Source organism: Festucalex cinctus, chromosome 16 (genome assembly GCF_051991245.1).
Source record: "Festucalex cinctus isolate MCC-2025b chromosome 16, RoL_Fcin_1.0, whole genome shotgun sequence".
In the NCBI taxonomy this organism is placed as follows: Eukaryota; Metazoa; Chordata; class Actinopteri; order Syngnathiformes; family Syngnathidae; genus Festucalex; species Festucalex cinctus.
The window spans coordinates 10,128,730-10,145,719 of record NC_135426.1 but is presented as its reverse complement, the minus strand read 5'-3'; the positions used below and the strand labels follow the sequence as shown (position 1 = coordinate 10,145,719).

The 16,990-nt window shown below is 40.8% G+C and overlaps 2 protein-coding genes across 7 annotated transcripts in view; one reads left to right on the top strand and one right to left on the bottom strand.

Moving 5' to 3' along the window:
- The window catches only part of LOC144004269 (liprin-beta-1-like), a 54,368-nt gene that overhangs the window by 27,635 nt on the left and 9,743 nt on the right, over nt 1-16,990 (bottom strand). The gene's annotated exons all lie outside the window — the stretch shown is intronic.
- On the top strand, nt 7,793-15,372 carry syt10 (synaptotagmin X). 2 transcript variants are annotated; one of them, XM_077500894.1, is made up of 7 exons: nt 7,793-8,241; nt 9,641-10,040; nt 11,304-11,865; nt 12,450-12,570; nt 13,169-13,340; nt 13,413-13,542; nt 13,894-15,372. In XM_077500894.1, the coding sequence occupies exons 1-7, from the start codon at nt 8,040-8,042 to the stop codon at nt 13,963-13,965; spliced, it is 1,659 nt and encodes a 552-aa protein (XP_077357020.1). In that variant the 5' UTR covers nt 7,793-8,039; the 3' UTR covers nt 13,966-15,372. The 2 variants fall into 2 exon arrangements, with proteins under 2 accessions (XP_077357020.1, XP_077357019.1); XM_077500893.1 differs by having other exon boundaries at nt 7,793-8,256.

The window sequence follows — 16,990 nt, the reverse complement described above, 5'->3', positions numbered from 1 at the left end:
TTTTTTTATTGCTACACACTGTGAAATGTGAAAGGAGGTGGGTATGGAAAGACTTTTTTTTTTTTTTTTTTAAGAGAGTCAGGACTCCAAAGACACAAATCACTTGCTTCCAAGTGGACCACGTTGCTTGACGGGGAGCAAAAACAAGTGAATGCAGGTTAGTTAATTGTACTCTCTGCCATCTAGTGGAAGCACATGTCATTGTTCTCCCTGTCACTAAACATTGCTGGCATAGACAGATGAAGAAAAATACATGGTTAGTGTTTGGGAATCACTGGACTTAAGGGTGCTTATTGTGAAAACCCACAACAGTGTGAGATTGACTGGCGACCCCATCCAGGATTTACACTACCTTCCACACTGAGTCAGCTGGACTCCAGCTTCCCTGTAAAAACTGGACGGATAAAAGAAAGTTCACATGAAAGAAAACCCGTCAAGAACTTTGCGGGTGACCTCTGATAAAAGCCTGCTGAAAACTCTTTTACTTCAATGTCTGACCTTTGCGTTATAAGCTGTTTCCGTGGATGCGAAGGCGTTCGTGTTTGTGGATGCAAGACAAACACTGACTAGTTACAAACTTGACCTTTTTCCCTGCCTTTTGCAAACAAACACATACATACTCCAGCTCATGTGCAATTCTTTTGATTGGTAACAAAATGTGGCAGTGGTTCGTCCGTTACGATGCATCTTTCCCCAGCTTGACGTCAAAGTTGGGAATCAGTCACTACAGTGGACAGCTCTTCAAAAGCTGTTCTCTCCTATATGCATACATATCAGTATAATGGTCAACTATTTTTTTGCAATTGACATTGTTTTTGTATGATCTGCTAAACACACATTCAATGTGCATTCTCTCTATGTTTACAAACCACCCGCAAACATTCACGGAAAGGAAAAACTTCTCTTCAAACAACCTCCTCTAAGAGTCATTTTAGCTCAGCACTTATAAAGCATAAGCAAAGCCGGTCCGCTGTTATTACAGAGTCATACAGAAGTTGATCCAGGGGGAGTTGCCATGGCAACAACAGACAATATTCTCCGGATTACAAGCCACATGATGTTTAAAGTGCCTTTTGAGAGGAGGCCGACACAAAGAAGATAGGACAGCGTGTTGTTGATGTAATTAAAGACAGCGTTAATCTTTCAATCTGACCTGATAACACGACGGCTGCGAGGAATCAAATGTGTTGTTTTAATCATTGCGAGTCCCTCCACAGATGGCTCATTCATTACGTGTCCGATCGTTCTATTTATCAATTTTATCAATACATTTGAGGCTTTTTTTTTTTCTTTTTTTTAAATCAGGTTGATTATGAAGAAGTATTTTTTTTTTTTTTTGCTGTTTCTGTACTTAGCAAATTGGTCACTATTGGATTTTCCTGAAGCCTATAATGCGATAGGAGTCCAAAATATTTCATTAGTGCTACTGGGGGGCCACACATTTCCTTAAAAAAAAAACCCTAAAAAGTTTACAAAATCCACATGGGCAAAATTAACTGTGCATACACCACCACTAAAAAGCTTGGCATCGGGAAAATTATTTTCTTGACAAGAATATGTTCTATGCAGCCCCACTAGCCTTAATATGTTATTGTGGTTAATATTGCATTTGTGGAATATGAGTTAAGCAGAAAAACCCAGCAGATTTGATCATGATCAGAAAACAGCCATTTTGCCACTGCTCAGGTCTCAGGTAGCCAATCACAGCTCAGCTTTACAAAACAGGTGAGCTGTGATTGGTCATTGCCTGAGCCCTGACCAACTGTGATGTCACCTTCAGTCGACAGCAAGTGGCAAAATGCTGAGATGGATAAAAACGGCTGGATTTTGATGATTAACTCATATTCCACAAATGCAATAGTCATCAGAATGTCATGTTTAGACTAGTGAGGTCACATATAACATATTATTATCAAGAAATGCTTAAGGTTGACTTCCACTTTAAAGAATTTCAATTAATTTTAAAGAAGGTTACCAATAAAGTGGTAAAAAGAAATACAGAGCTTTTCTTGAATGAAAAAAAGACAATATAAAAACAGTGTGTGTTTGTGGAAAAACATGTCTTGGTGACCCCAAACCATTGAACAATGGTGGTACATATTTTGACAAAAGGGACATTTTGTCATGTCAAGAGGAGGCACTTAGTCCTACTGGAATGACAATGCAAGGCACTGCTGTTGGAAGAAATGCTGGGAAGTACAAGTACTTGCTTGGTACAAGGAGAAATGAAGCAAAAAGCAAATAAGTGCAATAAGTGGAACTTTAAATGAAGCACGGAAAAAAAAGGTTAACAGACATCCATGAATGGATGGGCGTGGATAGGACGTAACTGGACTGGGCCTGACATAGCGTAGTTGGACTGGACAGGTTGTCGTGACTGGACAGGACTGGGCATCATAATTAGACAGGACATGAATAGACTGGTCGTCAGGACAGGACAGGACATGGCGATTATGTAGGACAGATTATTTTATTTGAAGGCCATATTGCCCAACTTTTAGATACTTGTCAAAGTTGTTTCTTTTGCCACACGCACTCAGCATCAAGTGTTGAAAGTGCGTAATACCCCAGGAGAGTCCCCCGTTTTGAAGGAGCTGGTAACGTGATCACGCTCGATATGAACATAATTGCATTTATGACGCCTCCCCATCAGTCGGCGGACAGTGGCGAGACTCAACAGATTGCCTGTGCAGTGGTGGGAGATCGGCTCATACACTTACGGCGGATTAGTCAGCAGCTAATTGAATTGGATAATGATTAAAGCACTCATTGATGCCTGCGTGGAATCCGTCACATAAACCGTCAATGTTTGCATGTGGCCTTCACCAAAACCTCTATGGAAGTCAAGAAAGTTATATAGGGTGAGGGTAAGCAAGAAAGCAAGCCAACACTTCTTCCGGTGGGGGATGAGAAGAACAATTTCCTATCATGCATGTCAATCCCAGCAAGTGTCGCTCCACAGGTGTTACACAACACAAACCTTGCTGTTATATAACAGGCCCGAAACAAAAAAAAACAAAAAAAAGCCCCCAACCACATGGAAGTTCTTTCCTGAAAAATCTATATTCATGATTTGATATGAAGATGAGACCTTTGTAGCTATGTTTGTTTGGGTATCTGCCGCACTCTGGATGTAAAGGGGGGGGGGGGGGGGGATTATGTATTCCTGGCCCAAACTGGCTTTTCTTCACATAAAGGCTCCATTTGCGATTGGCTGGAGGGGGAAACAACTGTCTGTCCACAGAAACATCCCGCTGTTGACAAAACAAACACAAAATGGCAAAATGCAGGCTGGTGGGGTGGGGGTTTATGAAAAAATCACCACCACACATGAACAGAAAACCAGATGTGTAGATTGAGAAGTTCATGTGTATACATCATGTATTTATATAGTGCATTTTCCTGAGTGAAAATGGAAGACAGTGCCTTTAAACAAAATAAAAAAAAAAAAAAAAAGTTCAATAAACTCATTTACTGCCATCCTGTTGCACTTTTATCTTGAATTTTGAACGTAAGTTCAGTTACAATGGAACCACTCTTCAGGTCCTCCTCCAAAAACGCAGGGCCAGAAGGGTATGTGATGTCACTGTCATCTGATTGGCTGACAGATCTAGGTGTTTTTACAACAAGTTAACTCAAGTTAACATTTCGTGGTTCTACAGCCAGCAAGAGACCCTTGGCCCCTGCCAAACCATGAAAATACAGTGTATATACAGTAAACTTAATTGTGTTTTATAACAATAGTTAAACCGCATTTACAATTGCAAATTTACTAATGGATGAAATAATAAAGCTTGTTCAGGGCTCTGCATTAGCAATGCACATATCCACGAACTCAACTTTACCAGCACACATTTCTAACATATTCTTATTTTTTTTAAACTATTTATTAGTCAATATTTTGAGTTTTATCCCGTTAAAAAGATCAATCATCTTTTTAATGTGCTACCAAAAAAAGGTCCTTCAGGAATGGCTTGAACATGATATAAAGCCCACAAAAATGTGAAATGTTAAATATTCACTTTAATTTTATACAGAAAAAAGTACAATACGAAAAAGTAACTACACATAAGTAACACTTTCTTAAAGGCTATATGAGACAGTAAATGCAACTTAAATCCCGATTTTTTTTTTTCATCTATATGTGAACGCTTCTGTGCATTTGATGAGGTTTTATTTGTGATTGCAGTGCCACCTTGGGTCTATTGAGCGGCACCTGGTCGCCATGACAACAGCTTTTTCAAAGAGCTACTCTGGACGCCGCCGTGTTTACAGCAAAAAGTAATGACTGACGAGCAATCAACAATTCAATCATCTCTGATGTCCCTTTTCAATCATGTCAGAGGAAAGGACAATGGCTTATTAATCAACACTGCAGCCACGCGGTTATTGATCAGCCAGCTCAGTAACGCATCACGTGTGTGTGGTACACGCGCAGTTAATTAGTGGAACACAACTGCACTGCAGCGTCATCTTTGACTTCCAATGAGACTTCTTATTATAGACCAGGGTGGACAACTTCATCAGACACCATAAATGGAAGCCCAAGCTACAAATATCCAAAAATTATCAACTCTTTAGCCACTTCGTATTAGCTCCCTCTTGATGAAGCGTTCTCATTCTGCAAAACATTTCTCAAAAACCAAGTCAGCCTGATGTAGGAACACATGTTGGCTGTATGTCACTTGGAGAGATTCCAGCATGCGTAGTGCCAGGGAAAAAAAAAATAAAAAAAATAAAAAAAGAACGTTCTTGCTGGAATTTTCACATTCCCTGTTGCCTTTTGACATTTTGGCACCACCACAAACCAAAACATCCTTTTCTGCTTTCTAGATGAACAAAGATACAAAATCTCTTTTTATCCACTTTTTTTGCCCGCTTCTTTGACGTCTTTTAGCCTCTTTATAGTCATTTTTAGGTTTTAAAACCTCTCATTAGCTCAGTTTAAGCCTTTTCATAGTATCCTGATGTACCTTTGCCCACTTTTTAAGTCTCTTTTTAGGTTATTTTAGTTTCTTGTTACCAAAATGTAGCCTCTTCTTAGCCTTCAGTTAGGCATTTGAGTCATGTTTTTGCATTTCATAGCCTCATTTTAGACTCTTGTTGGGCAGATTTTGCTTTTTGCAGATTGAAATGCTACTCCCAAGGTGCCAAGGACATAAGTCAAAATCATCCTTAAAAGCATTTTTAAGAAAGAATCCAAATAATGTGATTCAATGATTTCTTTGGTAAATACACCCAAGCCTCGAAAAATTAGATATTTGTCGTGAAGTTAATTCCAGCGCCGATTTTTGTTATTCATATCAAGCTGTGTTACGCTCGGTGTCCAGTTAAATAATGTGTCTGCCTCCAAATCAGGTACAGGGCTGCAGCTCGCACGATGCAAATGAATTAAAAAATGAGATGAAAATCAGGAGGAGACAAAAAACATGCAGACATACAGCCAACAGGTAGCAACATGGCTCTATTACGTTTTATCCGGTTTGGCCGCTGTGATCGCCCTGCTGGGAAGATTTTCGGCGCGAAATTCAAAAATCATGAAATACTGAATATTGATTGGAGGAACTGTTGAGTTTGGCGTGTATATTATATTGTTTAATAATAACTACATATTAAAATGTGTCCCAGAGTGTCCGAATCACTTTAACAAGCGTCATGGTCACTTTTTCATTGTTCTTTGCCTCTTTTGACCATTTAGCCTCATTTTAACCTCTTTTTGTAGGCGCTTTCGATGCTCCTTTGTGGGGACACTCTCTCCTGTTTGTAATTAAAAGTGTCTTTTTTTTCTGACAGAGGATTGAGAGGTTATGAGTGGTATTAATTACTGTAACCATGGCAACAAGAGGCACCAAACCAGTCGCCACCATGTGTAATTATGATTATACTTAAAATTATTAAAGGCAGAGAAGCGATTATCACATTCGGGGAGATTTAACAACCAGCCATAATAACCTTTCACACATGGGGAAAATAGTTTGACCCTGCCAAGCAGATAAGCAAAATATTATTTATTATCGTAAAAGTACATTTGTTCTATTGCTTATCAGCTGATTTTCCGATAGCTGCCCGCCTGCAGACATCATTTTCCTCCCTCCCTCTCTATCTCTCTTTCAGCAGACGACTTAACGGCGGGGTGTTCGCTCGGCCAGACGCTTAACGAACAATTCCCCGTGTATATTGTTGTCAAGGAGACAGACCCTTTTGATTCACCTGTGTGGCTCGCGTTGGGAGATTTTAAATTGGGAATTAAGCTCAAATTAAATACTCACAGGGGGGTTAAGGTTGGGGCAGGGATGAACGCTGAAAATTTATATTTCAAAAAGTATTTGCCCCCTTCTTGGTTTCTGTGTTTTTTTTTCTATATTTTTGACTTGCAAAGGTTTGAATTTTATCAAACCAATTTTAATATCACACTGAGTCAACCCAAGGAGATAAAATGCTGTTCCTAAATGATGATTTTATTTAACACATTCTTTTTATCAAATGCTGTGCCATTTTTAAGCCCGATGTAACGGGCTGCACACCATTCAAAAAATAAAATTTTGGATGCATCAGTCCTCAGAATGTTTCTCCAAAAGTCTGGAGGATCATCAAGATGCATTTGGCAAATGTGAGACGAACGAGCCTTTGTGTTCTTTTGTGACAGCAGTGGTTTTCGCCTGGGATTGATCAGCATTTAATGAAAAGAACATGATAACAAAAGTAGAAGATGGTGGTGGCAATCTGATGAATTTATAATGGCATTTTTCTCACACTGATATTTTGATAAAACAATGAAAACTACAACTTTTATTCCTTGCGATGTGAAATTCTTGTATTATTGAGATTTTTAAAAAAAATTGGGCGTTTTTTCCCAAATAGAAAAAGTACGATTTTAATCTTTCTACCAGTACTCAAAGGTACCTTTCTTACAAAAAGCAACTAAATTCAGGTGCAACAGCTTTAGTAATGACTAAAAGTGTCAAGAAAAAGAAAAACTCATAGGACAAAAAGAGAAATATATTAAAAAGTTGCAGTGAACATAAAGAATCGGACGTAATTGAGCAGGGATTTTTCTTCACTACAAGCGACCTCCGGAGGAGGCGGTAACCATGGCACAGTCACTCTTTTCTGTTCTCTATATTTAAATTGAATGGCAATGACAGAGCAGCGGAGTTATATTAGTTGCTGCATGGTCAATTTTCATGAGCATTTTTTGGTCACAAAAGAGCCCTGCTTCTTATTGACGAACCTTGTGCATGTGTAGCCAATAGTCTTTTTTTTTTTTTTTTTTTTTTTTTTAAATTGGCACATTTTAAAGAAAATCTACATATAGTGGATCATGTTTTTCATAAATGTAATCCTATGGAATCTTATAAATAAACGCACGAGCGTCTAAAAACACTGTTGTAAGTACAAATCATACATGTGAAAGGAACATGAATAAGCACAAGAATATGCATAGACTGTGATTGGCTGGCAACCAGTCCAGGGTGTACCCCGCCACCTGCCCAGAGCCAGCTGAGATAGGCTCCAGCACCCCCCGCGACTCTTGTGAGGAATAAGCGGTCAAGAAAATGGATGGATGGATGGAATATGCATAGACAACTGTACTAAATGTTTTTGTTACTTCAGTATTGCTTACTTAGTTATGGATACTTCATTACAAATACAAGATCCAGTTTACTGGTCTGAAAAAAAAAAAAAAAAAAGGGGTGAACATTTTTAAGGAAGCCCCCCCCCCCCCTCCTCCCCCCTCCATCCCTCTCTCTAGCAGAAGCCTGTTACGCTCCAATAATTATGATTATATCTCTCTGCGCTACAGGTGGTCTATCCCCTAAGAGGAGGGGGTGGTCCCGGGGAAGGTGGGGATTGTACTTCTGTCGCTAACGCAACAGGTCCGCCTCACTGTCTCGCACTCAACACGCGTTGAGGCTGCCTGCTCTCCACCGCGCCTGTTGCGCTCACTAACTCACACCACCACCACCATGAGGAGCATGGATGCCAATGCCGCCGCGACCCGCCTCCGCCGCACGGCAGCCCAGTGACTGGCGGGCCAGATGAACCCCCGCCGACCCGGATCCTCCTCGTCCTCCTCCGGCATGCAATGGCTTAATCGAAGAGACATGAGTGTCCGGAGCGGGGACGGCATCACACTGTGCCAGAGGGCTCTGCAGATTGTCACGGACCTTTGCCTCACCGGACACGTGGACCGGGAGAAATGCTCGGATATTTTCCCATTGGAGAGCAGCAGCATACCAGGTAAAGGACACGCAGGTAAATGCAATCAAGTTCTTACCCTTTTCTTCAGCAAACTTCCATTGTGCATGCATGTGGACTGAAATAATCAGGTCTCATTTCTAATTAATTACAGTGGCATTGATACAGAAAACTACCCATCCATCTTATTTGTCCCCTGTAGCCGATCACAGTTGATTTTGGGTGAGAGAAGTGTGTCACGCTGGACTGGTTGCCAGTTAATGTCAGAGCACTTAGAACAAACAACCTATCAAACTTTTTAGAGTCTTTAATAGTGACAAGACTTATTTTTCATGGCCGATATCGATACTGATTATTAGTAGTCGAGGAGGCTGATAACCGAAAATATTAGCGTCAAAAGTAAGAAAAAAAAATATTTTAATTTTAAACATATAAAGAATAGACAGATTTGTTTAAAAATTATTTTAAAAAAAAAATTGCAGGGAGCTTCCAGTGTCATCAGCATGTGTTAAGCTAAATTAACAATAAGTAAATAGCTCCATTAAAGTTTTCTACTGTAAATTCAGTTTTCCAAAATTTCAACATAATTTCTTAATTTATATATATTTTATATTTTTATAAATAAAGTCTTGGGAGTTCTCAGTGTCAGCATCATCAAGTGGAAATTTAAATAAATGCATAAATGAAAAGTTCCCTGCATCTCGGTGAGTGACAAATGCATGCAAATGGGTTCGTAAAAGGTTTCAAAAGATGGCAGACAGTGAAAAATTGTCAGAATTTGTTCAAAATGTCTTTGCGAAAAGTAAAAACTGTCTACAAGCATCTTACAAATCCTGATGAAAACCCCAAATCAGTGAAGTACCAGATTTATTGGCCTTCAGATTCGTAAAAAGGCCCATGCCGATATTTGTCAAATGCCAAATATCGGAACTGATTATCAGCCAGAAGATAATCGGTCTATCCCTAGTCTTTAATGACCCTGCAAGGACTTTTGGTGAGATACAACAGCAGGGTACATATAGACAAGCGGCTGGCTTGAGGGTGCCAGGACCAAAATGTGCAAAGTAGTAGGAGGTAAAATTTGTGGCCCATGATGCGCTCTCAAATGCTGTTGAAAAGATTCAAACCCTTTTAAAAACTGACATGAGGGTACCCAAGGCAGGAGACTTCAGTCCCTTTAGCACGAGCTCTTTTTCCTGGCAAGCTGTCCTGTGTGTAAGGAATTGATTTTGGATGCGGGGAGCTCTCCGGTGAACTACACATTTGCCAGCTCCCTGTGTAGTAACAGAGGTTGAATGCCACAAACAGAGTGGGAAGTTATGCACTCCATTTCTTACATACTGTGGCAAGATTCCGATTTATTTATTTTTTCTGACTACCATATCCTCCATTTTCCCCTTTTTTGTCCATCTTCTTCGTATCCTGGTTGTCTTCTCTGCAGACATCTCCATCAGCCTCCTGGCTGTGGTGGTGGGCTTCTGTGGCCTGGCCTTGCTGGTGGTGTCTCTCTTTGTCTTTTGGAAGCTGTGCTGGCCTCTCTGGAGGAGCAAGGCATTGACGGTTCACGGGGGGAGTGTGGGGCTTCCCGTAGCCTTTCCCGAAGCGCCTCACAACAACTCGCCACCCTTGCCCGATAAAGTGGTGCCAGTGGAAGAAAAGAAGAAGCACTCGCCTGAAGTGAAGTTAAACGGCCGGAGCACAGTCAAGCTCCTGGAGGCGGCCATGAAGATCAGCCAGACGTCGCCGGACATCCCGGCCGAGGTGCAAACCACCCTCAGAGAGAAGATGAGCCATCAGGCCAAGATCCAGAGGCAAACCACCGAGCCGACATCGTCCTCCAGGTAGTTTCGCACTCATCACTGCCAACACTGTCCTGTCATGTCATGTTGACATGTGGCCGCCATCTGTGCGCAAGTTTGGCTCAAGTCACGCAGTGTCACGCTGACCTTTACGATCTCTTGTGGGAATTGTGTGTTTCACAGTTCCAAAAAATAAAGAAACCTCCCCCAGGCTCAGGGGTTGTCACACAGGCTTGCAACCCTACTATCAGCTGTACGTGTGAACCCAGCTGCCATGACAACGCCTGCAAGCCACCCCAGTAATTAAACAATCACCACACACTTTGCCTTTGTTTTCTAGGACGGCATTTCAAGGCCAACGTCCATAATTAGCATTGCCGCAGGTTGCCCAAAGATGTGGCGCAGCAGTCAGCTGTGTGTATGTGTGTAGACCCTCACACCGTGCACTCATTGCTTAGGATCACTAATTTAATACCGCTGGGCTCCTGGTGACTTCAACTCCTGTCAATAATACGTTCAAAGATGAAAGATTCCAACGAGCATTAACTCTCCAAATAAACCTTGTTATAAGGCCTTGCTTTTATTTATTCATGCGAACAGCAGTAGTTGATTGAAATACCATGCACTATTAAGTGCCTCTTCCTTGAATAATAATCGCCAAAATACCCAAAACCTCATAAGGTCAATGAAGCCACGATGGCTGTTCTTTCTCACATCATTCTGTCTAACAAGCTTACCCTGTTTTTAGAATACTGCTTACAGACTACATCCCCGACAGACCATTAAAAATACAGTCCATCCAGTGTTTTAATAAAACCATTTGGCTCCATATGTGTTTCTTTGTATGACTACTTGAAAAATGTATGCCATCTTCCAGCAGATCCACGTTTCTACTTCATACTGTCGACATCCTGACACCCTGAGTGTCGTTTTGGCTTAGATTTGTAATCGTCTTTTTATTTTGAGATGTTGGTCAATTTTTAGTCATAATAGGTGAGTGAATGTTGCCAATTGTCCAAGTTTTACAAATGAGGCGGACCAGTTGCTTGGTGACAAGTCTAGCAAGGTGAACAGAATTTTCACACAAAAGAAGCAAACTATGCTACTGGTGCTTTAGTATCAAAGCATGAAACTCAACTGAACATCAACACAACATGTTTTTCACCAGAATTACTGAGAAGAATATGATTTTGCATTGAGGCTGGTTGGAAGCAGGTTTACAACATTTTAGCTTCACCTCATTAGGCTCACAAGATGAGAGAGTGACCATTATCCAAATGACCTCATAGCCACCGTTCTCCACAGACACAATTCATTCCGGCGCCACCTTCCACGCCAGATGAACGTCAACAGCTTTGACTTCAGCATGGACGCGGTGCCTTTCCGACAGTCCTCCTCGGCGAGTATCGGAAGAATCAAACCGGAACTCTACAAGCAGAAGTCTGTGGACTCGGAGGGTGAGCCCAGAGAACCCGCTGAGACGTGTGGAAAGCTCAGTTTCTCACTGCGTTACGACTATGAGGAGCAAGCGCTGGTGGTGAGGATCCTCAAAGGCTTGGACCTGCCTGCTAAAGACTTCACAGGAACCTCTGACCCCTATGTGAAGATCTACCTGCTGCCGGAGAGGAAGAAGAAGTTCCAGACGCGAGTCCATCGCAAGAACCTGAATCCCACGTTCGATGAGACCTTCTGCTTCCCCGTGGTGTACGACGAGCTCTGCAACCGCAAGTTGCACCTGAGCGTCTACGACTTTGACCGCTTCACCAGCCATGACATGATCGGTGAGGTGGTGGTGGACAACCTCTTTGAGCTCTCTGACCTTTCTCGCGAGGCAGTGGTGTGGAAAGACATCCACACCGCAACCACGGTGAGTCAGTGTCCACACTAGCCAATGAATACAATCATTTATTTTTAGCTAGCTTGGAGGGGTACACTTAATCTCTCCTGAAAGGCAGACCTTTTCGGAAAGTGGCAATCGAAATACCTTTCTAAGAGAACCCACGTTTTTTAGAAACCCTTGGGGACTGAAGCATATAGGAAAAAAAGAAGACAACCTCAAAACCAACACATTTTATGATTTAGAAACAGAAATACTGGGCTAAAGAACTGTCAAATAATTTAACCAAAATTGGAATGTATGCTTTTTAGAACATCTCAAAATGGCTGCCCCCTGACATGGATAAAAACAGTTGGCTTTTCCTGCTGAATCCATATTCCACAGACATATTACAACATTTTTGACCTGACTTCCCCTTTAAAAGTTTTTTTTAATTTTTGCTAAGCTCACTCTTGAGCATGAAGGCCACGTCGATCAAATAGCTGGATGACATAACTGCTTATCTCCAACTCTGGCTCTTCGAGTTTGAAACGTTATGTAACCATATCTACCTGACTGTCAACACACATTTCATAACCATAACATGAACAAAATGATTGTTCCCCCCCCCGCAGGAGACGGTTGACTTAGGGGAGATCATGTACTCGCTGTGCTACCTCCCCACAGCAGGGAGGATGACTCTGACGGTCATCAAATGCCGAAACCTCAAAGCCATGGACATCACAGGCTCTTCAGGTACACCCATGCATCAAACAGCACTCACCAGACTGCAAACCCGACTCGACAGCAGGTAGCCATTTAAGTGGCAAGATGGAGAACGACACAAAGGGAGGGTGCCGGGAACTCATTAATTGCATAATTGGAACTAGGGATTGAATATAAGAAATGAGCTCCTTTACTAGGAAAAAGAGCTTCTTTAAAAGCCCCACTATGGAGTAAAAAAAAAAAATCCACATTCTAGCACGTGGCAAAGCAACAATAATGGGCTACCATTTGAGGCCACCCAAAATGGATGGACAAAGAGCGACAGATTTGTGGACCAGTGTTATCCAAGCAGTCACCCCTGTGTCCTAGATGATAGCAGCTAGCATGTCCGCTTCAACTGGTCTGAGGTCCAAGGCTAAAATCTCGACTCTAGCCTTCCTTTGAGCAGTTTGCATCCAGGTACTCCAGTTTTCTCCCACATTCCAGACCATGCATGTTGAGTTCATTGAAGACTCTGAATTGTCCATAGGTGTGAATGTGAATGGTTGTTTGTCAACATGTGCCCAAGATCACGTGTATTCCAGGGTGTATACGCTGCCTCTCGCCCAAAGACAGCTTTGTCTTCCAGATCCATACGTAAAAGTCCACCTAATCTGTGATGGACGCAGGCTGAAGAAACGTAAAACCACTACCAAGAAGAGCACTCTCAACCCGGTGTACAACGAGGCCATTATCTTTGACATCCCACCGGAAAATGTGGAACAAGTCAGTCTCTCCATCATGGTGATGGATTATGATCGGTGAGCATATGTGCACAACGTCAATAGTCTTAGCGTAGTGCTAACAAAACGGCGACGACATCTGACTGGCAGGGTTGGACACAATGAGGTGATTGGCGTCTGTCGCGCCGGGCCGGATGCCGAAGGCCTCGGACGGGATCACTGGAATGAAATGTTGGCTTACCCACGAAAACCCATCACCCACTGGCACGCCCTAGGAGAGGTAGGCTTTCTTAAATTAGGGTTCACCAATTCCGGTCCTTGAGGTCGTGCAGGTTTTAGATCTTTCTGCCCATAACACACCTGATTCATATAATCAGCTCATCGGCATGCTTGATAATGATCCTGATCTTTAGTATCAGGTGCGTTGGTAGGCGGCAAAATCTGCAACACTCCGGACTTCGAGGACCGGAATTGGTGAACCCTACTGTATTGGATTTATTTGGAGAATAACAAAAATCCACCAAAGATCCAGTTCTAATTTCCTCAGTTACCTTTCTGTTAATTTCTACTGCTGTCCGTCAAAGCAGAATACAGAAGTCAATGTATATTTTGTTGTTTTTTAACCTTTTAGTGGCCTGGAAAGGGGGCAAGCTTTGAGAGTCAAGCTTCCTGTCCATCCCCCAAACCTCCACAGACGCCGTGACGTAACAACAATAAAAATATATTAAGTTGATAGCAGGTTGTATGCACAAGTCCATCACGTAAAGGTATTTCTACCAACTTTCTGGCTTGTAACTTTGGGTAAAAAAAAAAAAATAGCAGTAATTTAACAGGTAAACTGAAAACAGAAGGGCTGGGTTAATATCTCAGTGCATCATCATTAATAAAACAAGCAGATAAAACCATTAGATGGAAAGAATGTAGCAGATACATGTAGCAGACAAACAGTTGTACAAATAGATCAAAGAACATACAATACATATATACACACTTTTCACATGTGACTGACTACTCTTGCCTGTAGTTAATTAATTATTCAGTCTACAATCACAAAGTAAAAACGGAAGTGATAGTTCTGTGGTTTACTTCCACATTCAACTGAACAACTCTACAGCCTATACATAAAGTAGTACAAAATATATATGTACAGCTATAAATGGATGTTTTAATGTGGACAAGATTTAACGTGTCAGTGATTCAGAAAATGGGAACCCTATGTCATCAGTCTAACATCTAAAAAAAAACAAAAACGTAAAAATAAACAAAAAAAGTTTCTGATAAAAATTTACATCTCCTTTTCTGGTCCGGGATGCTAAGCTAGCAACGTTAACATTTTGGTCAAGTTTTTGTCTTTGATCTACTCAAATAATATAATCCGTTGCATTCAACTTGTACCAATGTGTTGTGGGTTTAAAAAAAACAAAACACTTTTGCGGAACCTTCTTGTGGATCAATGTGGTACTATAAAAAATAGCTAGCTTGCTAGCTTTCCAAATACATTAACATTGTTCTTTATAGACAAGAGAAGTTATCCACTTGCAGAAAATAGCAATTGGCAAAAGGCCAATATTTTGGCACTTACTGTTCAACAGCTTTTACAGGTTAAAAAAGTGTTACATTAAGATGTACGTATATTTTTATACAAAGCCATACAAGTGATATATCTACGACTGAGTGTCTTGTCAAGTTGTCAATAATAATAATAATAATAATTAAAAAAACAAAAACAAGGCTATGTACTGTTATTATATTAGCACAAGCACACTGTACAATGATGCTTTCTCTTGTGCACTGCCCTTAATGTTCAAAATCAATATCATATTTTATGCATGCCTATTATGTCTTTCTTTGGAAAATTGAAGTTATGAATACGCCGTGTTTACACTTGTGCACAATGAAAAGAGAGGGGAGTATGGGGATGTTGTATTTCTATTGTTTGGTGACAATGGAGTAACGTTTCTTACGCGTTCTGTACCATGACATCATTTCATGTCCTAATACGGACAGTTTGTCATAACTTTTGTAACTCAAAGTCCACATTTGGAGAATCATTTGCTGTATCAGTTTCATTTGTATTTTATCAAAATAAACAGACACTTCTATGATATGATCACTGGAGGGTTTTTTGGTTAATGTTTTAAACATCTCCTGGATAAGACTTAACCGACTTTGCTTGACTTTTGGAAACCTGCAGAGCAGAAGCGCCACTTGTAATTTTCCGTCAATGTATAAATGTTTCCTCCGCCCATCAAATTAAAACCAGTGTATGAACAAAACTTACCCACTTTGTGGGACTTTCAGAAGCAGGTGGAAGGGCAGCGCCCTCTGTAGTTTGCGGTAAAAAAAAAAATATAAGAATAGGCTTATTTTATTCGTTTAGTCTTTGAAATGAAACATCAAAAGATAGTGTTTCACTTTGTTAACGGTGTACATTAAATGTAACAAGGATTTACAAGTGCTTTTAAAAGATGGTTAAGACAAAAACTAATACATATATTTTTGATGGTAGCACATGAAGAGAACATTCTGATCTGGCGCTGCAAGCATCTTCCCTTTTGAAATCGGTAAAGACCCGCACAATAGGCGGCGATGCTAACGTTGGTTTCCCTTAGCAACGAGCACTTCCAAAGGCCTACTTAGGATGGCCTAATTGCTCCCTACACTAATATGTGTAATTTAAGCTTAAAAGGCAGGCAGAGAGGCTTTTTTTTCGAGGGCTAACGTCAACAATGCACCTGCTGCATTAGCCACACTTTGCATTTGAACACAGGACTGGGAAAACCCTCTTTGAATTAATTTCTGTTTACATTTAAGCAGAGCCATTACAAAAATGGAACAGTGTAATACTACTCAAAACTTATCAAAATGAAGACAAGCGCACCATCCGTTTGTTTATCCTATTAAGTATTAGGTGAAGGTCTGCTTTCTGATTTATGCAGGGTTATGAACAGGCAGGAAATTATATTCATAGTTAAAAACAAACCAAAACAAAACATGATTTGCACCTATACAGAAATTGACGCCATTTATTTCCCCACCAAGTTTGGAGGAAATTGGTTGTTTTTTGCACGATCAACATAAATTTATATATTTTACATGTCAAAATTAAAAGGCTGGTAATGAAAACAAAGCTATTAGTAGCCTGCTGCACTACTTCTTTAAGATTAATGCTACAGTGGATTATTATCGCTGGGCTAATAAATGGAGATTTTTCTTCGGAGACACTAGCATGAATATTTATGAAGAAGGAAATTGTGTTGTATTAAATCCGTGGGGTGTTTGTGCTTCCCAGCGTCAACGGCTCCATTTTATCATTACAAGGAGGCTTTCCGCAGCACACACAACGGGTCAAAAGTTACGACACTAATAGCGCGCTGGCAGTCCGCACTCCTATTCCAAGGACAATCGGCGTTAAGGGGCTAAATGGGTAGACAGTTATGTAATGTCACCAGCCATTATGGCCCTTAATGGGCTATTTTATGGCACCCCCATTAAAGTGAATGATGCCTTTGGAGAGAGAGTATTTTGTAAAAATATAAAATTAAAATAGAAGCTAAAAGTATACATAATGTACTTTATATGAGACCCCAAGAGTTGCTGTTTTTTTGTTTTTTTTTATTCCTTGCAAGAAGCTACTGTCACTAATTGTTTACTGTTATGTGGAACAGGGAGTACATGAATCACATACTGCGTCACCAATTCAAAAGATTATTATCTAATCCTATGCA

Bases quoted from the DNA above. Each gene is read 5' to 3' on its own strand.
- syt10 (XM_077500893.1), top strand. From the start codon at position 8,040: ATGAACCCCCGCCGACCCGGATCCTCCTCGTCCTCCTCCGGCATGCAA. The intron at 10,041-11,303 runs GTAGTTTCGCAC...CGTTCTCCACAG, and splicing joins GAGCCGACATCGTCCTCCAG to ACACAATTCATTCCGGCGCC. The intron at 11,866-12,449 runs GTGAGTCAGTGT...CCCCCCCCGCAG, and splicing joins ACATCCACACCGCAACCACG to GAGACGGTTGACTTAGGGGA.